Source organism: Pituophis catenifer, unplaced genomic scaffold, assembly GCF_029215685.1.
Source record: "Pituophis catenifer annectens isolate HBS135680 unplaced genomic scaffold, rPitCat1.0.hap2 SCAF_2, whole genome shotgun sequence".
Taxonomy (NCBI): Eukaryota; Metazoa; Chordata; class Lepidosauria; order Squamata; family Colubridae; genus Pituophis; species Pituophis catenifer.
This window is the reverse complement of record NW_027256882.1, coordinates 3,802,021-3,828,991: the sequence shown is the minus strand read 5'-3', so window position 1 is coordinate 3,828,991 and position 26,971 is coordinate 3,802,021. Positions and strand designations below refer to the sequence as shown.

Here is a 26,971-nt window from a genome sequence, read left to right as displayed (position 1 = left end):
GCTTTATCGTAATCGAGGGGATAAACGCCTACCTGAGGACTATTATCGCCTGAAGCGGGAGTATAAAGGATTAATTGTTAAGAAAAAGAGGGCTAAAGAAAATGAGAAGTGAGATTTACTTCTCCTCTCCATCCAGCAGAAGGACACTCGACTATTTTGGCAAATTGTTGCCAGTTCGTTGCCTGGTCATCAAGAATTCCCCCTCTGTTGTATCTCTAACAGAGATTGGGAAAACCATTTTGGGTCAATCTTCCAGGCTTCAAAAGTCACGACTGGACTTGGACCACAACTGTCCCCTGCAATTCCGGATTGGCATCCCGTGACTCACGCTGAGATTAGTGAGTTTATCTCTGAACTCAAGTCAGGCAAAGCTTCTGGCCCTGATGCTATACCTCCTGATTTGCTAAAATCTAATCCCGAGTGGTGGATTCCTCTTTTAGCAACACTCTTCACCCATATTAATACCTCTGGCAGGATCCCTATCTCCTGGAGTCTAGCAATCATTGTTCCTGTTTTTAAACAAGGAAATAGGAACAACCCAGCCGATTATCGTCCTATAAGTCTGCTCTCCACCATTGGAAAATTGTATGCTAAATATTTCCAACGCAGACTCCTCACCTGGGTCGAGGAATCCAACATTATTGGTGTTGAACAGATTGGGTTCAAAGCGGGCTGTGCCACATTGGACCACTGCTTTGTCCTAGCGCACCTGGTTGATAAATACACCACCATACCAGGTGGTAAACTTTTTACTGCTTTTATTGATCTAAAGGCAGCCTTTGATTCAATCCCAAGGGAATTGTTGTGGTCAAAATTGCTGAAAAGTTCCATTGATAGACGTCTTCTGTTCTTAATTAGATCCCTACATAATCAGACTTTTAGTCAGGTCAGGTGCTGTTTGCAAGGAAAACTCTCAAATCCTATCCCGATAGCAGGGCTGCGTCCTGGCTCCTCTTCTGTTTAACTTATTCTTATCTGACTTGGCTTCTTACATTGGACATATTGAGTCCCACGCCCCAAAGTTGTCAACTACGAAGATCCCGCTTCTCCTTTATGCTGACGATGTGGTCCTCCTATCACTGTCAAGGCTTGGTCTGAAAAGGCTACTTTCTGCATTTGGGTCCTACTCCGCTGAGAACCACTTGTCCATTAATTATGATAAATCAAAAGTATTGGTGTTCTCTAGAGCCCGGAAGCTATACAACTGGGCTATTAAGGGTAATGCTGTTAAGCAGGTTCTCCATTTTAAGTATTTATGTATCCATTTTCAGAACACCGGTGCTTGGACTAGACATCGAACTCAGGTGCTGAATTCGGCCTCCTGTAGCCATCAGCAGATTCTAAGATTTTTCTATACCCAAGGAGGCCAGCATATTCCTTCTGCTCTGCGTATTTACAAAGCCAAAACCCTGGCCCAAACTCTTTACGGAATTCCTATATGGATACGGGGCTTCAAGGAGTGTATTGAAAGATCTCAGGCTGTTTTTTTTAGGAAACTTTTGGGCCTCCCTCCCTGTGTTGGCTTTGCTTCGATGTACCTGGAATTGGGCATTCGATCAGTCGAATGCATGGCATGGATTAACACCTTTAAATGGTGGTTTCGGGCACTCTTTTTGGCAGCCCCTGGTAGCTACCTCTCCCTGGTGTTAGCTGACTCCTATACTTCTCGATGGGAGAGGGAGCTGAAGAAGAAACTCCACCTGCTAGGTTTTTCGGGAGATGCCTTGGGAGACTATGGCCTTAAGGACGTCCAATGTAGGGTAGTCCAACAGCTTGTGGACATAGACTTGCAATATCTAAGAGCTAGCGCTAATAAAACCTGCTCCCCTCTGATCTTCAGCCAATTTAACAATTGTGGACTGAGGATGGCCTCATATTTTTACACTTTAACCATCCCTAAATATAAAAGAGTCTTCTCCCTTGCTCATTTCAACGTCTTGCCCTCAGCATTGCTGGACGGACAATTTAAGAGGCTCCCAATAAGTGAGCGGTTATGCCCCTGTGATAGAGCTGAGGTTGAAACTGTGGAGCATGTTCTTTTATACTTATATACTTATATATGTATAACGCAGGCAGGACTAAATTACTGTCTCTCTTAGAAACAGATCTCTCTGGATCCAATGCTAGTAATTTGACTTTATATTGTTTAGGGGATGGCTCCTCACACATTACTTTTCAGGTTTCTAACTTTTTTTAAGAGCTGTAACTATTAGAGGAGAATGCCGTAATTCCTCTCAGCCAAGGCTTCTGGTAGCCAACTGTTTATAATGTTACTTTCCCCACGCTCTTTTGCAATTATATTTGTATTTTGGTCTGTGACCGAAAAAAAAAGTTATTAAGTGGTATTGAAATTTCAGGACTGAGTCTTAAGTACTTGGGAGATGGCTAGGTCGTAACTTGAAACAGTCACTTACTGAACTGTCATAACTCGGGGATCACCTGTATCCGAGGATGCTGAGTCACACTGCATGAGGCCTTTGTTCTTGAATTGGATTGGGAGAATGCTCTTCCATGGCCTGAGCGTGAAACTTCTGTTTTCACACAATTTGGGGAGGTTTCAGAGGACAAATGACAACACATTCTTGTCACATGATCTCCAGAGGACACATAAAAGCACACCTCATTCTTTTTAGCCTCCACAGATAAGTTCAAATAGAAATGGAAAAATACAGATAAGGAATGCCCCAAAAGCATCTCAGCAAAGAGACACTGACTCTCTCCTTCCTTGGGGTACTAGAAGGCCAGATACTTTCCTTTTCCCTCCCGGGAGACAATATCTGATTAGTGATTTTTTAATAAAAAACTAACTATCATCTGTCTTCTTGATTTCTCTGATTTGGGACAAGAGAACTCTTACCCAGAGAGACCACGTTCCTATAGTTTTCAAGCATGACTTCCGAATGCAGCGCTTTTTGGTCAGGATCCAGCTGAGACCATTCCTCCTCAGAGAAATACACAGCCACCTCCTCGAAGGACACAAGACTCTCCTGAACACGGAAAAAAGAACAGAACAGGAGGATTTGCAAGATCTGTTCATCATCATCAATGATTTAAACACGGGGATAGAAGGGGAACTCATCAAATTTGCAGACAAGACCAAATTGGCAAGAATACCAACACTGCACAAGATAGGCTCGAGATATAGAAGGATTGACAGATTGGCACCTTCTAACCAAATGAACTTCAATGGTGAGAAATGTAATGTGCTACATTTAGGAAAGAAAAACCAAATGCACTGCCATAGAATAGGTGATGCCTGGTTCTACAGTAGAAAGTGCAACAGGGATCTTGGAGTCCTAGTGGACAATCGCTTAAACGTGAGCCAGCAGTGTGCTACACTTGCCAAAAAACACCCAATGGAATCATAGGCTCCATTAAGAGAGGGATAGAATCAAGATCACATGAAGTATTAGTGCCACTTTAGAATGCCTTGGTAAGGCCACACTTAGGAACTTTGCATCCAGTATTGGTTGCTATGATGTAAAAAAGATCTTGAGACTCTAGAAAGAGTGCAAGGAAGACCAACTGAGACGATGAGGGGACTGGAGGCTAAAGCATACGATGAACGGGTGCAGGAACTGGGCATGGCTAGTCTAGTGAAGAGAAGGACCAGGAGAGACATGATAGCAGTGTTCCAATATTTGAGGGGCTGCCACAGAGAGGACAGGGGTCAAGCTATTTTCCAAAGCACCTGAAGGCCAGTCAAGGAATAATGGATGTAAACTCAACAAGGAGAAATTCAACCTAGAAATAAGGAGACATTTTCTGACAGTGAATAGAACCAACCAACCAATGGAACAGAAGTTTCCTTCAGAAGTGGGAGCTTCATCACTGGGAGCTTTCAAGAAGCGACTAGACTGCCAACTATCAGAAATGGTGTTAGGGGGTTGGACTAGATGACCTACAAGGTCCCTTCCAACTCTGTTAATCTGTACGCTCCATCGCTTAGTACCGGGTTATATACAAGACCGCCTTCTCCCAGCAACAGCCTCCCACCGGCCAATACGCTCCTACAGAGAGGGGCTCCTCAGGGTGCCGTCGGCCAAACAATGCCGACTGGCGACACCCAGGGGGAGAGCCTTCTCTGTGGGGGCACCAGCCCTCTGGAATGAGCTGCCCCTAGAGGTTCGTCTCATCCCTGACCTGCATACCTTTTGCCGCGCCCTGAAGATCTTTTTGTTCCAACAAGCCGGGCTGGCCTAATACGAATTTTATAATGGGTGTATGTTTGTTTTAATCTGTGGGCCAAATTTTTATATATTCAATTTTAAATTTCATAAATTTATATGTGTTTTAATATGGCTGTACACCGCCCTGAGTCCTCCGGGAGAAGGGTGGTATAAAAATCTAATAAACATAAACACCTTAGGAGGTTGATAAATTACAAAAAGAAAGGTGGTCCAGCAGTTCCTGCCACTGTGATACGTTTATTCCTAATTCTTGAAGGACTTTAAAAGAAGTGCTTCTTGTAAAGGCAAAGTTGGAGGAGCACCTAGCAGAACAAGACAACCAGAGGAAGCTATGCTGGCTGACAGCAACTTCAACCTGCTATTCTGCTCTCCATGTTGCGGAAGGACACAAAAATAACCCAGTCCAAACAAGGGAATAGAAGGAGAGAGAACTCTGCACACCCACTTCACTTCCTGAAGGCGAGAATACAAATCTAATAATTTTTCCTTTTCTTACTTGATTTAGAGGTTCAGCCTCTGTTTGATCACCGTCATAGAAACCAGAAAATTTCATTCTTTGTTTCTCTGTAAGGAATAAATAATTTCAAAATAAATGATTAACAAAATATTTATTTTATTGATTTATTTTAGACAATTTATATGCCGCCTATTCGCACATAACGACTCAAAGCGGTTTACAAAATATGAAACCCATATTAAAATAAGAAAACTAATAAAAGGAGAATTATATAATACATTAAAATAATAAAATCACCCACATCCGGCGAAAGCACCTGAGAGTCGTTTAATGGGCCCCATCCTGTTCTGGGTTCCCCAGGCCCCCTGGCAGGACCAGGTCTTCAATGCCTTCTGGAAGAGTGCTACTATGGGGGGCCATTCTAATCTCTGGGGGGGGATGATTGTCCAGAGAGAGGGAGCCACCACAGAGAAGGCCCTTCTTCTGGGTCTCACCAGGTGTGTCTTCCTAGGGGATGGCACCCGCAACATTCCCTGCCTCCGCACTCTGCTGGGTCGGGCAGATGTAACCAGTAAGAGATGGTCCCTCAGATAACCTGGTCCCAAGCCATGAAGGGCTTTATAGGTGACAACCAGCACCTTGAATTGCACCAGGAAGGAAATTGGCAGCCAATGCAGCTCCTGCAGGAGAAATGATACTTGTGCACACTGGGGTCCACAGAAAACCATGCGGGCTGCTGCGTTTTGCACCAACTGGAGCTTCCACATGCTCTTCAAGGACAGCCCCATGTAGAGCGCGTTGCAATAGTCAAGACGGGAAGTGATTAGGGCATGAGTGACTGTAAGTAGGGATTGTCAGTCCAGAAAAGGGTGTTTCTGGCGCACAACCCGTAGTTGTGCAAAGGCCCTCCTGCACACGACCGCCACCTGCTCTTTGAGCAGGAGTTGTGAGTTCAGGAGAACCCACAGATTACACACAGGGTGTGTTTGGGGTAGTGTCACCTCATCCAAGACCAGAAGTGGAAATTCTCCCTTGGCCAACGAACCCCAAACCCAGAGCCACTCTGTCTTGCCAGGCTTTAGTTTCAACCCATTGCTCCCCATCCAGCTCCTAACAGCCTCCTGGCACCGTGATAGGGAGGATACGGTGTTAGGATATGGTTTGAGCCTAACTATGTTGTACAGGCAATATAAGTGTACTGTTACTTTATCTGTATATGTATTATGTGGCTTTAATGCTGAGTCATGCTGTAATCACATAATTACTGGTTGTAAGAATATTTAAGCAAGGTACTGCAACGTATTCAGTTGCTGCTATGATATGCTGTTGAGAGGTTGCTGCTATGATGCTGCTGTTGATGATAAGCTATCATTGAGAGGAGGTGCTATCTGTAATTATCATTGGATGGATCTGCAACCATCGTGGTTTGTGAACCAGAGTGAGTTTATTATTCTAACCAACTACTGTTTGTTGGGTAAGAAGATTCTTTAACTACTGGACTGATTTACTGGCAAAGACTTGGAATTTGTTTAAGGACTATGAGACTGTTTTTCTACTATAAAGTAAGCTTTTGATAAACCAGTTTGCTTATCTCTTATTCATTGCTCTCAGCAACGTTTCTCTGTGCAATCTACTCTGCTGGTTGGTAACACAACAACAATAACCTTAACACACGGCATCGCTTAACCCACCACGGGCTGAGTCATACAGCTGAGTATCATCATCATATTGGTGATATCTCAGTCCATGCTAGCAGATGATCTCACAAAGCAGTTTCATATAAATGTTACAGGAGCGGATAGTACCGAGCCCTGCGGAACCCCACAAAGCAGTAGCGGAGGGCTAGATCTCTCCCCTCCTATCAACATTGACTGAGAACGGCTGCAGAGGAAGGAAGTGAGGCAGGATAGAACACGGCCGCCCACTCCCATCCTGCGAAGCCGCCCCAGGAGAATACCATGGTCGATGGTATCGAAAGCCACTAAGAGGTCAAGTAGAGCAAGGATGGATGCGCCACTCACATCCCGCTCTCGCCAGATACCATACAAAAGCGTGACCAATGACGATTCTGTCCCAAATGCAGGCCTGAATCTTGACTGGCAGGGGTCCTACCTGTCAATGACTCCTTCAGCTTCAACCACAACAATACACGAGCACACAATAGTCACCAAGATACGCTCAAACAACCTCTGGAGCTGCTGCACAACCACCTTCTCAACCACCTTCCCCAAAAAGGGAAGACGAGTCAGGTTGGAAATTATTCAACAGGGTGGAATCCAGGGATGGCTTCTTAAGAAGAGGGTGGACCACAGACTCCTTCAAATGCTGGGGCACTGCCCCCAACTGTAGGGAAGCATTAATGATCGCCAGCGTCCAACCACCTGTCATCTCCGAAGAAGCTTTCCCAAGGCAGGCGGGGCATGGGTCTAAAACACAGGTGCTTGCACCCACCCATACTCCCTAGGATCCTGTCCACTTCCTCAGGAGCAACAGGGTCAAACTGTTCCCAGATATCAGAGCAAGAACCTGTCTCAGAGGCTTCCACCGGACTAGCAACCATGCCGGCATCCAACTGGGAACAAAGTCGAGCGATTTTGTTTTCCAGAAAAACCGCAAATACCTCAGCATGCCCCTTCAGGTGGACCTCAGTCTCCTCCTTCCCCAGGAGAAGGAGGCTCACCTGAAGAGGGTCGCTGGGCAATTATCTGTAGATGCAATTAGTGTGGAGAAGTATAAATAGGAGGTGGTATTGTATAGAAAAGAAGAGAGAGCGAAGGTAAGACAGAAGGGTAATCGGAGGATCTTCAGTTACCTCCTAATGTGTCCTGACTTTGATCCTTCCAAAGAATCCTCCTGAAAAATAGCTCCTGGGGAGGATTTGATGGGTTCTTCTTTCCCTCAGGATCTCTGATCTCCACAGTGCAGCACTTCCAATAGGAGGAAGGAAGAAAAAGAATTAATGTACATCATACGATGACATAAAGTGGATTCCTATATTCGGAACACAACCTCAAAGCCCCCAATATCCATCAATGTGGTTATGTGAGAAATGTGAGAAAATAATGGAACAATGTCTTACTGGAATAGGTGGGACATTGCTACATCCCCGGCGGCCGCCTGGGATAGTGCGGCCGCCGGGGCTTTAGACCTCGTCGTGCCTTTGTGGCCTCTGACCCGGCACCGAATTCGCCTAGCTCCTTGGTTTTCCGAGGAGCTGAGGGAGATGAAGCGCCAGAAAAGACGCCTGGAGAGTAGTTGGAGGACCAGCCGCTCCGAATCCGACCGAACACTGGTGAGGTCTCATATTAAGACCTACCTAGTGGCGATAAAAGCGGCGAAATCTAGCTATTTTGCCGCTCTTATCGCGTCATCAGATAATCGCCCAGCCGCCCTGTTTAGGGTGACCCGCTCCCTCCTCCATCTGGAAGCGCGGGATGATCCCTTGCAGGGTCGAGCTGAGGATTTTGTGCAGTATCTGTATGACAAGATCACTCAGATTCGGGAAGGCCTGGCCTCTGACTGGGTAAGTCCAGACGGGATGACTGAGGCAGGTCTTGAGAGTATTATCTGGGAGGAGTTTGATCCTGTGGCTCCTGAGGATGTGGACAGGATCCTGGGACGGCTGAACGCGACCACATGTTTATTGGACCCGTGTCCCTCCTGGTTGGTACTGGCTTCCCGGGAGGTTACACGAGGCTGGCTCCAGAGGATTGTTAAGGCTTCTCTGAGTGAGGGTGTCCTGCCGGCCGCTTTGAAAGAAGCAGTGGTGAGGCCCCTCCTCAAGAAGCCCTCTCTGGATCCGGCTGTTTTGGCTAACTATCGTCCAGTCTCCAACCTTCGCTTTGTTGCGAAGGTTGCTGAGAGTGTGGTGGCGCGACAACTTCCCCAGTACCTGGATGAAGCTGTCTATCTGGACCCGCTCCAGTCCAGCGTCCGGCCTGGGCACAGCACGGAAACGACATTGGTCGCGTTGGTGGATGATCTCTGGAGGGCTCGGGATAGGGGTTGTTCCTCTATCCTGGTCCTGTTAGATCTCTCAGCGGCTTTTGATACCATTGACCATGGTATCATGTTACACCGGTGGAAGGGGCTGGGAGTGGGGGACACTGTTCTGCGGTGGTTCTCCTCCTACCTCTCTGACCGGTCGCAATCTGTGTTGACAGGGGGGCAGCGGTCGACCCCGAGGCGCCTTCCTTGTGGGGTGCCACAAGGATCGGTCCTCTCGCCCCTTCTGTTCAACATTTATGCAAAGACAGTGGGTAGATCATCCGTGGCTTTGGGGTGGAGCTCCATCAGTACGCTGATGACACTCAGCTGTACATCTCCACCCCAGGCCACCCCAACGATGCCCTTGAAGTGATGTCCCAGTGCCTGGAGGCCATGCAGGCCTGGATGGGGAGAAACAGGCTCCGACTCAACCCTTCCAAGACCGAGTGGCTGTGGCTTCCGGCGTCCCGATATAGCCAGCTGCTGCCATCGCTGGCTATTGGGGGCAAATCACTGGCCCCCACGGAGAGGGCTCGCAACTTAGGCGTCCTCCTGGATGCACGGCTGTCTTTAGAAGAGCACATGACGGCCGTGGCCAGGGGGGCTTTTTATTTGGTTCGCCTGATACGCCAGTTGTGCCCCTTTCTGGATCGGGACTCCCTACGCACGGTCACTCAAGCACTCGTCACTTCCCGCCTGGACTACTGCAATGCTCTCTATATGGGGCTCCCCTTGGGGTGCACCCGGAGGATGCAGTTAGTCCAGAATGCGGCCGCGCGGGGGATTATGGGAGCGACGGGGTGCTCCCATATGACACCTCTTCTGCGCGAGCTGCACTGGCTTCCTGTGGTCTTCCGGGTGCGCTTCAAGGTGTTGGTGACCACCTTTAAAGCGCTCCATGGCTTAGGGCCGGGGTATCTGCGAGACCGCCTTCTGCCGCCAATAGTCTCCCACCGGCCGGTTCGCTCGCACAGAGAGGGCCTCCTCAGGGTGCCGTTAGCCAGACAGTGCCGGCTGGTGACCTCCAAGGGGAGAGCCTTCTCTGTGGCAGCACCTGGCCTCTGGAATGACCTGCCCCCTGAGATACGTACGATATCAGACCTCCGGACTGTTCGTTGGGCCCTGAAAACACACTTATTCCATCTAGCCGGGCTGGCTTGATCCCATCCTCTCAGTTTCAATTGATGCAGTTTTACTTGGGTTATTTTAAATTATTTGGGCCGAAATTATTTTTTTTAATTGTTTTTTAAATTGTTTTTAAATTTTATATGCTATGTTTTATTTTGGCTGTGCACTGCCCTGAATCCCGCAGGAGAAGGGCGGTATAAAAATAAAATAAATAGAATAAATAAAATAAATATTATGAATGTCAGAGAGGCTTGAGAAGGAGGAGTGAAGTATTCAAACAGATTCTCTATTCTCTATTGAACTCTTACCTGTAATTCGACTTGCTCCTTCTGCTCCTCCACCTGGCTCAGGAGGAAGCCTTCCACCAGAGCCACCGCCTGGGAGCTGGTCTCTGCTCCATATTCCCGCACCCAACTCTTCATCGCTGGGGGCAGAAGAGCCAGGAACTGTTCTAGAACTACCAGGTCCAGCATCTGGGCTTTGGTGTGCTTTTCTGGTCTCAGCCATCGCCTGCAAAAGCCATGGAGGCGGCTGCAAAGTCTTCGGGGACCCTCAGCCTCCCGGTATTGGATGGAGGTCCAGGGATGAACTTCTGAAGGGAGGAGAGTTTCCTCCTCCAGGATCTTCTGCCCAGTTCTGGTCCAGAGCTTCCCCCCCTTCCCAGGCTGAGCAGCTGAAGGGCCTTTTCGGCTTCCCTCCTTTCCAAAAGGTTGTGTCTCCATCCTTTCTCTGTCCTGCAGAGCAACTGCAAAGGGCTCCAAAGACTCTGGTGGGTCTCCAGATGCCTTTTCCTTCACAGGACCATTTCTGGTGCTCCACAACTGATCCCTGCAAGGGATTCTGATTTTTTTATTTTCCCAAATATTCTGCTCTTTTTTTTCCCCCAAGAGAAAAGTTTGTCTTGCAAAGACCACAAATGGCTTCCAGTTTCTGTATCTGAGATGGGAAGAAAAAAACAAATATTAAGAATTAGAAAGTGGAATTCAGCCACTGAGCGACCTTCCCCCAACCTCCCCGGAGCCCCAAGAGGCTCATCCCAGCGCAGGACTGAGGTGCCCCCGAGCAGGGCCGGGAAGGAGGCAGCTGGAGAGGCCGCCCCGCTTCTCTCCCCCTCCGGAGACAGGGAGCCTGGTGCGAATCCTGCCTCCTCCTCGCCCGGCTTCTCTCCCCTCCTGCTGGGCCTCCTCAAGGCCGACCCTCCCCTCCCCCCACTCGGCTCTTCCTCAGACAGGGGGCGGGAAGGATCCCCCTGCATGGAGAGGGCGGCTGGGGAGCATGGGACCCGGGGTGGAAGCTGGAGGAAGGCTGGGCGTGGGTCTCTCCCTCCTCCGCCTCCCTTTGCCCGGGAAGAGCCCCCAACTCACCCGGGGAACGTCTGGATCTCCCCCCGCCAGACTCTCCCGCAGCATCTCCGCCTTCTGTGGAGCCCCGGGGGTTAAGGAGAGCGAGTGTGGAGTCCTAGAGCGGCAAGCGTTTGTGATGTCATTTCCTTCCCACCCTCCTATGGAAAGGCAGCTGTGGCGTTCGCCCTCCACTGGACCAATGGGGAAGCGCATGACGCTACCTTCTTTTAGCAGAGGGCTCCCCCTGGTGGATTAGGGGCGAAGTGCCAGGATTGTAGAAAGGGCGGGAAAGAGGAGCGCGTCTGAGGGGAAGGGAGAGGGCAGGGATGATGGGCTTCGGAGTTGGAGGAAACGGCCCTCTCAATTTCTTTCTTCATCTTCCTCTTTCCTGTCCAGGAATCATCTGTGGAGATGAAGAAAAATCTCTCTGGAGGATTTGAACTCGCTTCTCTCAAGGACAGCCGCCCTGAAGGCTTCGCAGACATTGTGGGAGGCCTCAAAGGGGACTAAATCCTGTCACAAACAGCCGGGCAGTCAGAAGAGGAGGACCAGGAATCTCTCTTGGAAAGACAGCTGGTGTCTTGCGGTTGCTGGGAACTTAGGCCTGAAGGGGAGGCAGATGGGACACAGGCAGGAAGGCCACAATCAGGAAAATGATTTTAATTTATTTATTTTTTATTTCTCTAATTCAATACATGCAGCTGCCCTTCCCAAACTATTTGCTCAGCCTCTCAGCAAAGCGGGGAGGAGAAAGGGCAGGGACCCCTCTGGTCTCTTTTGATGAAAGAAAAGGAAGATCCTGAAAAAGGAATAGAAAACTAAACTATGAGGAGGAAAAACCATTTTTACATAAGGATTGAGTAGGGAATTCACCTCAAGAAATGTGACTAGGAAGGTTAAGACCTTTGGAGAATTTTTTTTTTATTTTTTTTTTATTTTAAAAGAAAAACAAAACGTAAAACCATCATTCCAAATAATTACAGTGAGTCGAACGGTAAATATTCTCTTGTGCATAAGTCCATTTCTAAAATACCAATTTATAACAGAAATTTTTCTTTTATAGAAAAAACAAAGCTTCAGATATTTTGTCTTTACATCAGCCCCCTATTTCATACTTCAATTCCATGATTTATTATCTATCCATTGATAAAACAAATCCCTTATCAAATAATATCGTTTATCTTCCTGTTTTCTAATTTCAAATGTCAATTTACTCATTTCAGCACATTGCATAATTTTCTTAATAACCTCATCAGTAGGTAATTTCTCTCTTAATTTTTAGCAAATACAATTCTAGTCGTTGTTAAAACATTCACAATTAAATATTGCAATTCTCTGCTGTATGTTTCTGGTAAAATCCCCAATAAAAAATCTGTTTAAAGTCAATATGTTTCTTTGTCATTTTTTCCAACCATGTGTGTATCTTAGTCCAATATCTTTTAGCTTCTACACATATCCACCACATATGGTAATATGATCCTGGAGTCTGATGACACTTCCAACATTTCTCCGATTTATTCTTGAACATTCTGGCTATCCTCGTCGGGTAGGTGTCGCCTGTAAAACATCTTATACAAATTCTCCTTATAAGCTGTAGACATTGTCATTTTATAATTCTGAGACCACAATTTTTGCCATTTCTCTAAATCAATACCATGACCAAAATTTCCCCCCATGCTATCATTGACTCTTTAACTTGTTCTTCTTCCAATTTTACCTCTAACAAGTATCCATATATTTTTTTAATCACATAGTCATCAGAACCCATTAAAATCTTATCTAAATTAGTCATAAACCTTCTTGTTTAAGATCTTCATATCTAGAACGTATTTGCAAGTAAGAAAACCAATCCATTTTGAAACCTTGTTTTTCTAATTCTTGCCTCGGTTTAAGTTCACCCTTTTCATCCATTAATTCACTATATCTAACAATTTCTTCCCTTCTGAATACTACTGAATATGAAAATGTTTCAATTGTAGATACCCGGACTGGAATTTTCAGATAATGTTGTTTTTTAATCTTCTCCCAATTCAATAACAGAGCCTCACGTATGTGCTGTCTTCTAAAATACCCATGTATTTTTGTTCCTTTATACCATAAAAAAGCATGCCACCCCATCAACAAATCATGCCCTTCTAGATTCACTAATCCAATATTTCTTCAAGTTATCCATTCTTTAATCGACATCAGGCTTGCTGCTTGATAATAAAGTTCCCAATTAGGTAAACCAAAGCCTCCCCGTATTCTAGCATCTTGTAACAACTTCAATTTTATCCTCGCCTCCTTTCCCTGCCAAATATATTTTAACACCATTTTATTCAAATCTTTGAAAAAATCGTTCCCCAATCTAACTGGAATTGTCTGGAACAGATATAAAATTCTAGGCAAAATATTCATCTTAATAGTTGATATCCTATCAATCAAGGAAAGCTGCAAATTTCCCCCTTTCGGCAAGTCTGTCGCCATATGTTGCTTAAGTTTATTATAGTTACTCCAAGCCCCTTGGAGAATTGAATGCAGGGATATATCATTGGACCATAAATGAAAAGAGAAAAAGAAAAACAAATGCAAAACAAGAAAAGTTGAAGACTCCATTGAGAATTTGATGCATCTTTAGCAAGTAATTACATGACTAGTTACTTATTTTTAAGTTACTTAATGTTACGACATACCATAAAAAAACAAAAATATGGCCCTAATGCTTGAAAAATACCTTTTGCTCACGCATATTTCAGCTTCTCTTCATTCTGGCCTCTTGCTTGAAAGGCACATTGTTCACCCTAAAGCTTTCCGCATGCAGTCATTATTCCATCACATACTTAGAGATTTTGACCTAAAAGGGTTCCTTGCTTCTGCATTCATCCTGGTTGACACAGTGATTAATTTGACACAGTGGATGGAAGTTGGATTGAGGGGTCCTTGGTGCCCTCTGAGGTTGGTTGGTGCACTGAGGATCTTCCCTCGTTTGGCTAATGAAAGGTCTGCAACAACACAATCAAGCTCAGAGACCACCAAGGACCCCTCATTTCAATCGAGAGTGAAACATTTTCTCCTTTGATGGCAGGCTGGATTATTTTTGGTCATCCCAGAGAACGTTCCCATTCGCATTTCTGTGTGTTTCATCAGGAAGGACTGAAGTAATTTTTTTAAGTAGTTCTTAATTTCACCTTATTTTGGTCCCCATTGATTTCCAAAGATCTTCCTTCTTGATTGATCCTTTGCAATGTTAGCACACCAGAGTGGTTTTCATTCTCATATCCTGGAGTATGCCTAATTTGGGAGGGAGGGAGGGAGGGAAGGAGGAGGTCAGAGCCATCATTTATTAAATTATTGTGTATCAGGGACTGCCTGGGTTGGCCAGCAGGCTGCCTACCTATGGGAACTTAATATGCGTCCACATATCCCTACCACTGCTTTCTCTTCCCTTCTTTTACACAATTCTGTGAAAGTAGTTGCCATGGCACTGAAACAATGATAACTGCAACATAAGTAAGCAGTGTGGCCAGGCAGCTGGGAAGGCAACCAAAATTCTGAGATGCATCACCAGATGTATCACCCTCAGCAAAAAGGAGCTCCTATCCCTCTACATAGGGCTTTACTGAGACTCCATTTGGAATACTGTCTCCAGTTCTGGAGACTTCACTTTAAAAAAGGTATTGATAAGATTTTCTGAGTCCAGAGATGGGCAACATGAGGGAAGGCAAGGAAAGATCACCACAAAATTAGTACAAAGAGCCTATGAGTTGCATTTTCTAATTCAGCATCACTATAACCCCCTTTTCCTTATGGTTTTCTTTCTCTGTTATTACTTGCATAAAGTGAAACGGTGGAAAGGCACGACTGTGATAATAGTAAGCAAAGGAAGAAAAGCTGAAACAATAGTAAGGGATTCAGGACTAATTGCATTTCTGCCTGCAACTCTGCTCTAGTGGATATACTCCCACCGACCAGTACGCTCTCATAGAGAGGGGCTCCTCCGGGTGCCGTCGGCCAAACAATGTCGACTGTCAGACCCTAGCGGGAGAGCCTTCTCTGTGGGGGCACCTACGATCTAGAACAAGCTCCCCCCAGAGATACGGAGGATCCCAGATATGCGCACCGTCCGTCGCGTGCTCAAGACTTTCTTATTTCAGCAAACCAGCCTGGCCTAAATCTTCTCCCCTTTTTAAATGTAAATTTTAATTTGTTTTTAAAATATTGGGTATTTTAAATTTGTGTCAGCCAAATTATTTAATTCATTTTATTCTATTTTAAATTTTTGTACTTATGTGTTTTAGTTTGTGGCTGTTCACCGCCCTGAGTCCTTCGGGAGAAGGGCGGTATAGAAATTTAATAAAATAAAATAAAATACTCATCAGAGGGAGTTACTTGAAATGTACCACTTAAATATTGGCATCCACACATCACTTTGAGGGCAAACGATGAGTATCTCCATTGATACTCATCTTTCTTTTAAAACCTCCTACTTAGCAAAAAAGCTAAGTAGCTTTTGGATGGATTGAGGATTCAAAATCAAAATCAGAATAGAGCTGGAAGGGAACTTGGAGCTCTTCTAGTCCAACCTCCCGCCCAAGCAGGAGACTCTACACCATTTCTGACAAATGGCAGTCCAATCCCTTCTTCAAAGGCACCAGCCATGAAGCACCCACAACTTCCGAAGGCAAGCTCTTCCATTGGTTGATTGTTCTGTCAGAAAGTTTCTCCTTATTTCTAGATAGAAATCTTCCGGCCTTTAATCATCTTAGCTGCTCTTCTTTGCTCTTTTTCCAAAGTTTCAACATCTTTTTTGTAATGTGATGACCCAAAGGGGACGTGGTATTCCGGGTGTGGTCTTACTAAGGCATTATGAAGTGGTAGTAATACCTCATGTGATTTTGATTCTATGCCTCTGTTTATAAAACCAAGGATTGTATTTGCTTTTTTTGGCTGCTGCCGCACAGAGGCGATTCATGCTTAATTGATCATCCATTCCGACTCCAAGGACCCTTCACAGTTACTATTATCCAGCCAGGTTTCAGGTAATCTGTTTTTCTTGCCCAAGTGTAAAAGCTTACTTTTCTCCACATTAAATTTAATTTTGTTGGATTCCACCTTGTCTCCGTTGGATCAGAAAGGCACAATATGCATAAATATCAAAATCTACAGAGACGTGGTGGATTAGTGGTTAGAATGCAGTACTATAGGCTAATTGCCCCCAGCCAGAAGTTTGACTCTGACAGGGTCATGGATGATTCAGCTTTCATCCTTCTGAGGTGGGTAAAATGAGGACCCAGATTGCTGGAGACCATATGCTGACTTTGTAAACTGCTCAAAGAGTGCTGTAAAGCATTGTGGAGTGGTATATAAGTCTAAGTAGAATTACTATTGCTATACAGTTTCTTCTGAGCGTGGATCCTTTTATGAGAATTAAGACTACCTTTCCGAGCAAAGCCCTCTCCACATTCCATGCATTTATACGGCTTCTCCCGTGTGTGGATCCTCTTATGGCGAATAAGACTACCTCTTTGAGCAAAGGCCTTTCCACACTCCAAGCATTTATACGGCTTCTCCCCTGTGTGGATCCTTTTGTGTATTCTTAGATAACTGCACTGAGCAAAACTCTTTCCACACTCCATGCATTTATACGGCTTCTCCCCTGTGTGGATCCTCTCATGGGAAATAAGATGAGCTCTTTCAGAAAACATATTTCCACATTCCATGCATTTATACAGCTTCTCCCCTGTGTGGATCCTCTTATGGCGAATAAGACTACCACTTTGAGCAAACATTTTTCCACACTCCAAGCATTTATACGGCTTCTCCCCTGTGTGGATCATTTTGTGGATAGTAAGTGCATTTCTATAAGCAAAGGTCTTTCCACATTCCATGCATTTATTCGGCTTCTCCCCTGTGTGGACCCTCTTATGGGAAATAAGATGACTTCTTTGAGCAAAAGTATTTCCACATTCCATGCATTTATAGGGCTTCTCCCCTGTGTGAATCCTCTCATGGAGAATAAGACTACCTCTTTGAGCAAAGATTTTTCCACACTCCAAGCATTTATACGGCTTCTCCCCTATGTGGATCCTCTTATGGCGAATAAGATTACCTCTTCTAGCAAAGATTTTTCCACACTCCATGCATTTATATGGCTTCTCCCCTGTGTGGATCATCTTATGGCGAATAAGACGACCGCTTTGAGAAAACATCTTTCCACATTCCATGCATTTATGTGGCTTCTCCCCTGTGTGGATCCTCTTATGGGAATTAAGACAACCTCTTCGAACAAACGTCTTTCCACATTCCATGCATTTATACGGCTTCTCCCCTGTGTGGATCCTTTTGTGTATTCTTAGGTAACTGCACTGAGCAAAAGTCTTTCCACACTCCATGCATTTATACGGCTTCTCCCCTGTGTGGATCCTCTTATGGGAAATAAGATTACCTCTTTGAGAAAACATCTTTCCACATTCCATGCATTTATACGGCTTCTCCCCTGTATGCATCCTCTTATGGCGAATAAGATGACCTCTTTCAGAAAACATCTTTCCACATTCGATGCATTTATTCAGCTTCTCCCCTGTGTGGATCCTCTTATGGCGAATAAGATTACTTCTTCCAGCAAAGATTTTTCCACACTCTGTGCATTTATATGGCTTCTCCCCTGTGTGGATCCTCTTATGGGAAATAAGATGACTTCTTTCACCAAACGTCTTTCCACACTCCATGCATTTATACGGCTTCTCCCCTGTGTGGATCCTCTTATGGCGAATAAGATTACCTCTTTCAGCAAAGATTTTTCCACACTCCATGCATTTATACGGCTTCTCCCCTGTGTGGATCATCTTATGGCGAATAAGACTACCTCTTTGAGAAAACATCTTTCCACATTCCATGCATTTATGTGGCTTCTCCCCTGTGTGCATCCTCTTATGGGAAATAAGATGACCTCTTTGACCAAACGTCTTTCCACACTCCATGCATTTATATGGCTTCTCCCCTGTGTGGATCCTCTTATGGGAAATAAGACTACTTCTTTGAGCAAAGGTTTTTTTGCACTCCATGCATTTAAATGGCTTTTTCACTGCCTGGATCCTTTTTGGGGAAATAAGATTACTACATCTTCTGAACCTTTTAGCAGACTCTCTGCATTTGTATACCTTCTCCCCAGTATGAATACCTTCATGGGAAGTAAGTTGCCTGCTTGTTCTAAAACATATTCCACCTTCCAAACATTTGTAAGGCTTCTCTTTTGTGTCTATCACTTTTTGAGATGTAAGTAACTTATTTCCAAGAGGAGGAATGAATGTCCCATTGTAACTTTGTTCATTGTGTCTTCTTATAGAATCTTCTCCTTTCTTTTGGCTTGAATAGTGTTCATTTACTTGTAATTTAGCTTTGATTGGCTTCACACTTTCCCCAATATATTTTTTCCTTATTTTCTCCTGTTGGGCAAGAAAGTCTTGCATCGCAGCATCGGTGGAAGATGAGCTTTCCTGATTCCAATCATTTGACTGGTTTCTATCATGGGTTTCTAGTTCCATTCGAATTCCAAACTTCTCCGTTCCATCTTTAGCATTGATTACTTGGAACAGTTCACAGAAATGTTGATTCTCCTGTCCATTATTACCTTCAAAGCAAGAGAGAAATGAAAATAATAACAAGGTTAGAGAAAAAGATCAAACCGTACAAAGTCAAGTGAATTTCCTTCTGAATTTTTCCAAAATTCCTTTATGTTTTATGTTTGCATGCTTACAGTGGTGTGATATAGACAGTATTTCTATATTCATGAGTCCTGAAAGCTTTGAAAATTTCTAGAAAACATCTCTGTCTTTACAATTATCTATATATGTGCAAATGTCAATCAAAGTCTGTTTTGAATCATGGAATAATCAGGGGAAACACCTAAGGAGGAATAAGGAGAAAACTTAAGATTTATTGGGCTGGGTTAATTTCAGCAGACACCTGTGAGAACTGAAACCATCTTGAAAAAAGCTCCTTCTTCCCCGGTGTACGTTGAAGCAGCTACTGCACGGCGTCTGTCTGGCAGGCAGGACTCCTGCTCGGCCCATTCCTTGGTCCCACTGATGAGACTTTGGAGTGAAGTCCCTTCCCTGAAGCCTCCCATTGGCTTGTAAACGCTCTTTGCACTGAGATTGGAAATGTTGGGAGGCTTCAAGAATGGCTATTTTGCTGCCCCCAAGGTCTCGTCAGCTTGCAAGGGCTTTTTGGCCAGATCTGGTACAGGCTTCCGATTGCAGAGAACAGAGGCCTAAACAACTTTAGTGCGAGATCACACAAGACGAGAAGTGCAAGATCTCACACTAATGATCTTGCGGGATCTCACACTGCAGTACTTTGGTCCTGTGTTCCCTATAAACTGAGGACTGCACGAGATCCAGGGCAAAAGTCTTTGAAAACAAAGAGGCCTCCCCTTTGTTTCCAAAGCATTTTGCCCTGGATCTCATGCAGGCCTTGGTGGGCAGAGAACAGAGGCCTAAAGTACTCTAGTGCGAGATTCTGTGAGATCAGTAGTGCCAGATTTCCCACTATTGATCTTGTGTATCTCTCAGTACTTTAGGCCTCTTTTTTCTGCAAATGCACCCAAGCAGGCAAAGGCGATGGCTCGCTACGGCCTCGTAACTTAAGTCTGAACAGGGTGGGGTAGAGGAGCAGGTAGGATGATTGTTCTTGCAACGCCTCTGCTGCCATTTGTAAGTGTGAATGACGGCTGTGGTGCTGTAACATTTGTTATTTTAGGACTGGAAGAGGGCTAGATCGTAACTTGGTATGGTTGCTTAGTGAACTGTCATAACTTGGAGATCACCTGTATCCTAGGATGCTCTGAGTCACATTTCATGAGGCCTTTGACCTTGAATTGGATTGGGAGAATGCTCTTCCATGGCCCGAGCATGAAAGTTCTGTTCCCACACAATTTGGGGAGGTTTCAGAGAACAAATGACAACACATTCTTGTCACATGATCTCCAGAGGGCACATAAAAGCACACCCCATTCGTCTTATCTTCCACAGATAAGTTCCAATAGAAATGGAAAAATACAGATAAGGAATGCCCCAAAAGCATCTCAGCAAAGAGACACTGACTCTTTCCTTCCTTGGGGTACGAGAAGGCCAGATACTTCTCTTTTCCCTCCCAGGAGACGATATCTGATTAGTGATTTTTTAATAAAAACTATCATCTGTCTTCTTGAAATCTCCGATTTGGGACAAGAAAACTCTTACCGAGAGAGACCACGTTCCTATAGTTTTCAAGCATGACTTCCGAATGCAGGGCTTTCTGGTCAGGATCCAGCTGAGACCATTCCTCCTCAGAGAAATACACAGACACCTCCTCGAAGGACACAAGACTCTCCTGAACACGGAGAAAAGAACAGAACAGGTGGATTCGCAAGATCTGTTCCTCATCATCAATGATTTAGACAAGGGGATAGAAGGGGAACTCATCAAATTTGCAGACAAGACCAAATTGGCAAGAATACCAACACTGCACAAGATAGGCTCGAGATATAGAAGGATTGACAGATTGGCACTTCTAACAAAATCAAATTCAATGGTGAGAAATGTAATGTGCTACATTTAGGAAAGGAAAACCAAATACACTGCCATAGGATAGGTGATGCCTGGCTCTACAGTAGTAAGTGGAACAGGGATCTTGGAATCCTAGTGGACAATCACTTAAACGTGAGCCAGCAGTGTGCTACAGTTGCCAAAAAACACCCAATGGAATCATAGGTTAGATTAAGAGAGGATAGAATCAAGATCACATGAAGTGTTAGTTCCACTTTAGCATGCCTTGGTAAAACCACATTTAGGAACTTTGCATCCAGTATTAGTTGCCATGATGTAACAAAGATCTTGTGACTCTAAAAAGAGTGCAAGGAAGACCAACTGAGACGATGAGGGGACTGGAGGCTAAAACATACGATGAACGGGTGCAGGAACTGGGCATGGCTAGTCTAGTGAAGAGAAGGACCAGGGGAGACAGGGTAGCAGTGCTCCAATATTTGAGGGGCAGAGAGGAGGGGGTCAAGTTATTTTCCAAAGCACCTGAAGGTCAGACAAGGAATAATGGATGGAAACCGAACAAGGAGAAATTCAACCTGAAAATAAGGAGACGTTTTCTTACAGTGAAAGCAATGAACCAATGGAACAGAACATTTATGGGAGCTTCATCACTGGGAGTTTTTAAAGAGACTCGACTGCCAAAATGTCAGAAATGGTGTAGTGAAGTTGGACTAGATGACCTACAAGGTCCCTCCCAACTCTGTTAATCTGTATCTTAGGAGGTCGATAAATTACAAAAAGAAAGGTGGTCTAGCAATTCCTGCCACCGTGATACGTTTATTCCTAATTCTTGAAGGACTTTAAAAGAAGTGCTTCTTGTAAAGGCAAATTTGGAGGAGCACCTAGTAGAACAAAACAACCAGAGGAAGCTATGCTGGCTGACAGCAACTTCAACCTGCTATTCTGCTCTCCATGTTGCGGAAGGACACAAAAATAACCCAGTCCAAACAAAGGGGGGGGATAGTAGGAGAGAGAACTCTGTACACCCACTTCACTTCCTGAAGGGAGAATACAGATCTCATAATTTTTCCCTTTCTTACTTGATTTAGAGGTTCAGCCTCTGTTTGATCGCTGTCATAAAAACCAGAAAATTTCATTCTTTGTTTCTCTGTAAGGAATAAATAATTTCAAAATAAATAATCAACAAAATATTTATTTTATTGATTTTTTTAGACAATTTATATGCCGCCTATTCGCACATGACGACTCAAGGCAGCTTACAAAATATTAAACCCATATTAAAATAATAAACTAATAAAAGGAAAATTATATAATACATTAAAATAATAAAATCACTCCCACCCCCGGCAAAAGCACCTCACAGGAGCCGTTTAATGGGCTCCATCCCGCTCTAGGTTTCCCAGGCCCCCTGGCAGAATCAGGCCTTCAGCGCCTTCTGGAAGTGCTACTGTGGGGGACCATTCTAATCTCTTCTTCTAATTCTCATCTCTAGGGGGATGATGTTCTAGAGCAGTGGTTTTCAACCTGTGGGTCGCGACCCCTGTGGGGGTCGAACGATCCTTTCACAGGGGTCGCCTAAGACCATCGAAAACATATATTTTCAATGGTTTTAGGAATAATTTTATGGTTGGGGGTTACCACAACATGAGGAACTATATTAAAGGGTCGCGGCATTAGGAAGGTTGAGAACTACTATTCTAGAAAGAGGGAGCTGCCACGGAGAAGGCTCTTCTTCTGGGTCTCACCAGGGGTGTCTTCCTAGGGGATGGCACCCGCAACATTCCCTGCCTCCGCACTCTGGTGGGTCAGGTAGATGTAACCAGTAAGAGATGGTCCCTTAGATAACCTGGTCCCAAGCCATGAAGGGCCTTAAAGGTGACAACCAGCACCTTGAATTGCACCGGGAAGGAAATTAGCAGCCAATGCAGTTCCTGCAGGAGAGGTGATACTTGTGCACACCAGAGTCCGCAGAAAACCATGCAGGCTGCTGCATTTCGCACCAACTGGAGCTTCCACATGCTCGTCAAGGACAGCCCCATGTAGAGCGTGTTGCAATAGTCAAGATGGGAAGTGATTAGGGCATGAGTGCCTATGAGTAGGGATTGTCGGTCCAGGAAGGGCTGTGTCTGGCTCACAACCCATAGTTGCGCAAAGACCCTCCTGCACACGACCGCCACCTGTTTTTTGAACAGTGGTTGTAAGTGCAGGAGAACCCATATATTAGTCAAAGGGTCTGTTTGGGGGAGTGCCATCCCATCCAAGACCAGAAGTGGCAATTCTCCCCTGGCAAACGAATCCTAAACCCAGAGCCACTCCGTCTTGCCAGGCTTTAGTTTCAACCCATTGCTCCCCATCCAGCCCCTAACAGCCTCCAGGCACTGCGACAGAGAGGACACGGCATTGCTTAACCCACCACGGGCCAAGACATACAGCTCAGTATCATCATCATATTCGTGATATCTCAGTCCATGCAAACAGATGATCTCACAAAGAGGTTTCATATAAATGTTGAACAGGAGCGGAGAATATCGAGCCCTGCGGAACCCCGCAAAGCAGTGGACGAGGGCTGGATCTCTCCCCTCCTATCAACACTGAGAGTGGCTGCAGAGGAATGAAGTGAGCCAGAATAGCACAAGGCCTCCCACTCCCATCCCCCGAAGCCGCCGCAGAAGAATACCATGGTCAATGGTATCAAAAGCCACTGAGAGGTCAAGTAGAGCAAGGGTGGATGCGTCACTCACATCACGCTCTTGCCAGAGATCATACAAAAGTGCGACCAATGACGATTCTGTCCCAAATCCAGGCCTTCAACAGGGTGGAATCCAGGGATGGCTTCCTAAGAAGAGGGTGGACCACAGCCTCCTTCAAGTGCTGGGGTACTGCCCCCTGCTATAGGGAAGCATTAATGACCGCCAGCATCCACCCACCTGTCATCTCCCGGGAAGCTTTCCCAAGCCAGGCGGGGCATGGGTCTAAAACACAGGTGCTTGCACCCATACTTCCTAGGATCCTGTCCACTTCCTCAGGAGCAACGGGGTCAAACCGTTCCCAGATAAGATAGCAAGAAGCTTCCTTAAGAGCTTCTAGCAGACCTGCGAACACGCTGGCATCCAACTGGTAACCAAGTCAAGCAATTTTGTTTTCCAGAAAAACCAAAAATACCTCAGCACGCCCCTTCAGGTGGACCTCACTCTCCTCCTTCCCCAAGAGGAGGAGGCTCACCTAAAGAGAGTCACTGGGCAACTATCTGTAGATGCAATTCGTGTGCAGAAGTATAAATAGGAGGAGGTATTGTACAGAAAAGAAGAGAGAGAGAAGGTAAGATTGATGGGAAATCGGAAGATCTTCAGTTACCTCGTGAGGTGTCCTGACTTTGATCCTTCCAAGGGATCCTCCTGAAAAATAGCTCCTGAGGGGGATTCGATGGGTTCTTCTTTCCCTCAGGACCTCTGATCTCCACAGTGCAGCACTTCCAATAGGAGGAAGGAAGGAAGAAGCAGAATTAATGGACATCGCACGACATAAAGTGGAATCCTAAAGTGGAATCCTAAAGTGGAATCCTAAAGTGGATTCGGAACGCCACCTCAAAGCCCCCAATGTCCATCCATGTGGTTGAGTGAGAAAACAATGGAACAATGTCTTACTAGAATAGGTGGGACATCGCCACATACTATGAATGTAACAGAAGTTTGGGAAGGAGGGGTGAAGTATTCAAACAGATTCTCTATTCTCTTTTGAACTCTTACCTGCTCTTTCTGCTCCTCCACCTGGCTCAGGAGGAAGCCTTCTGCCAGGGCCACCGCCTGGGAGCTGGTCTCTGCTCCACACTCCCGCAACCAGCCCTTCATCTCTGGGGGCAGAAGGAAGAGGAGCTGCTCCAGAACCACCAGATCCAGCATCTGGGCTTTGGTGTACTTTTCTGGTCTCAGCCATCGCCTACAAAAACCATGGAGTCGGCTGCAAAGTCCTTGGGGACCCTCAGCCTCCAAGTATTGGATGGAGGTCCAGGGCTGAACTTCTGAAGGGAGGAGGGTTTTCTCCTCCAGGATTTTCTGCCCGGTCCTTGTCCAGAGCTTCCCCCACTTCCCAGGCTGAGCAGCTGAAGGGCCTTTTCCGCTTCCCTCCTTTCCAAAAGGTTGTGTCTCCATCCTTTCTCTGTCCTGCAGAGCAACTGCAAATGGCTCCAAGGACTCTGATGGGTCTCCAGATGCCTTTTCCTTCACGGGACCATTTCTGGTGCTGCAGGACTGAGCCCTCCAAGGGATTCCGCTCTTTTTCTTCTTCCCCCAAGAGAAAAGTTTGCCTTGCAAAGACCACAAATGGCTTCCAGTTTCTGTATCTGAGATGGGAAGAAAAAACAAATATTAAGAATTAGAAAGTGGAATTCAGCCGCTGAGCGACCTTCCCCCAACCTCCCCGGAGCCCCAAGAGGCTCATCCCAGCGCAGGACTGAGGTGCCCCCGAGCAGGGCCGGGAAGGAGGCAGCTGGAGAGGCCGCCCCGCTTCTCTCCCCTCCGGAGACAGGGAGCCTGGTGCGAATCCTGCCTCCTCCTCGCCCGGCTTCTCTCCGCTCCTGCTGGGCCTCCGCAAGGCCGACCCTCCCCTCCCCCCACTCGGCTCTTCCTCAGACAGGGGGCGGGAAGGGAGCCCCTGTTCCCCCTGCATGGAGAGGGCGGCTGGGGAGCATGGGACCCGGGGTGGAAGCTGGAGGAAGGCTGGGCGCGGGTCTCTCCCTCCTCCGCCTCCCTTTGCCCGGGAAGAGCCCCCAACTCACCCGGGGAATGTCTGGATCTCCCCCCGCCAGACTCTCCCGCAGCCTCTCCGCCTCCTGTGGAGCCCCAGGGGTTAAGGAGAGCGAGTGCGGCATCCTAGAGCGGCAAGCATTTGTGATGTCCTTTCCTTCCCAGCCTCCTATGGAAAGGCAGCTGTGACGTTCGCCCTCCACTGGACCAATGGGGAAGCGCATGACGCTACCTTCTCTTAACAGAGGGTTCCCCCTGGTGGATTAGGGGCAAAGTGCCAGGATTGTAGAAAGGGCGGGAAAGAGGAGCGCGTCTGAGGGGAAGGGAGAGGGCAGGGATGATGGGCTTCGGAGTAGGAGGAAACGGCCCTCTCAATTTCTTTCTTCATCTTCCTCTTTTCTGTCCACGAATCATCTGTGGAGATGAAGAAAAATCTCTCTGGAGGATTTGAACTCGCTTCTCTCAAGGACAGCCGCCCTGAAGGCTTCGCAGACATTGTGGGAGGCCTCAAAGGGGACTAAATCCTGTCACAAACAGCCGGGCAGTCAGAAGAGGAGGACCAGGAGCCTCTGTGGGAAAGACAGCTTGTGTCTTGCGGTTGTTGGAAACTCCCGCCTGAAGGGGAGGCAGATGGGACACAGGCAGGAAGGCCACAATCAGGAAAATGATTTTATTTCTTTTTTATTTCTCTAATTCAATACATGCAGCTGCCCTTCCCAAACTATTCGCTCAGCCTCTCAGCAAAGCGGGGAGGAGAAAGGGCAGGGACCCCTCTGGTCACTTCTAATGAAAGAAAAGGAAGATCCTGAAAAAGGAATAGAAAGCTAAACTATGATGAGGAAAAACCATTTTTACATAAGGATTGAGTAGGGAATTCAACTCAAGAAATGTGAAGGTGAGGTAAATAGCAAATAAAGAATAATGTAGATAAAAGAAATAATGTGAATAAAATAGGAATCATACAAAGTCAGATACATGAACGCTGAGAGACCCTCTCTATTCACATTATTATAAGAGAGGAAAGTGCTTGTTGGAAATTACATTAACAAACAGTTAAACCCCTTTAAGTGGTAATATATCTTCTGAGACCTAGATGTCACAGAAAGGACTGCCATATGGAAAAACATCTGAGTGACCTCACTGTGAATGACACCAAGACCTATATGTTACAAAGAGTTACTTAATCCAATAAATTTACCCAAGGACAGTAGTAACTCTCCCATTAGCAACTCCGAGCACTTAAGAAAAGTTGTGCGGCTAAGATAATTTTGTAAACTAAGATTAATGCTTTAAGTAATTAGATGAACTTATTATCCAGTATATGTAACCATAGAAGGAAAATTGGATGTATGATCTCATGATTAACCATATATGGAAAATGTATGATCTCACTGAATCCTTTGTCTTAGAAATGTATAAAAACCATTGTATCAGAGTTCTTTCTTTGTTCAAAGCTTCAGGTACAAATCTGGCTCTGAACCTTGCGCAATAAAGCTGTCTCTGACTGACCTGGGAATGTTTTTTAGTCCTTCCATTCCACAACAGAGGGAAGCGACTTTAAATCCTCCAGAGAGATTTTTCTCCATCTCCACAGATGATT

At 45.7% G+C, this 26,971-nt stretch overlaps 1 protein-coding gene and 1 pseudogene across 1 annotated transcript; both read right to left on the bottom strand.

Moving 5' to 3' along the window:
• LOC139311658 (zinc finger protein 721-like) overlaps positions 1-24,818 on the bottom strand; it is a 32,245-nt pseudogene extending 7,427 nt beyond the window's left edge.
• On the bottom strand, positions 1,930-11,140 carry LOC139313420 (zinc finger protein 75D-like). The gene is made up of 6 exons (XM_070939034.1): positions 11,127-11,140; positions 10,071-10,698; positions 7,460-7,574; positions 4,687-4,754; positions 2,858-2,987; positions 1,930-1,952 (listed from the first exon to the last, which is right to left on the bottom strand). Exons 2-6 carry the CDS (start codon positions 10,482-10,484, stop codon positions 1,930-1,932), a joined length of 750 nt encoding a protein of 249 aa, XP_070795135.1. The 5' UTR covers positions 10,485-10,698; positions 11,127-11,140.
• Positions 24,819-26,971: the final 2,153 nt, after the last annotated feature.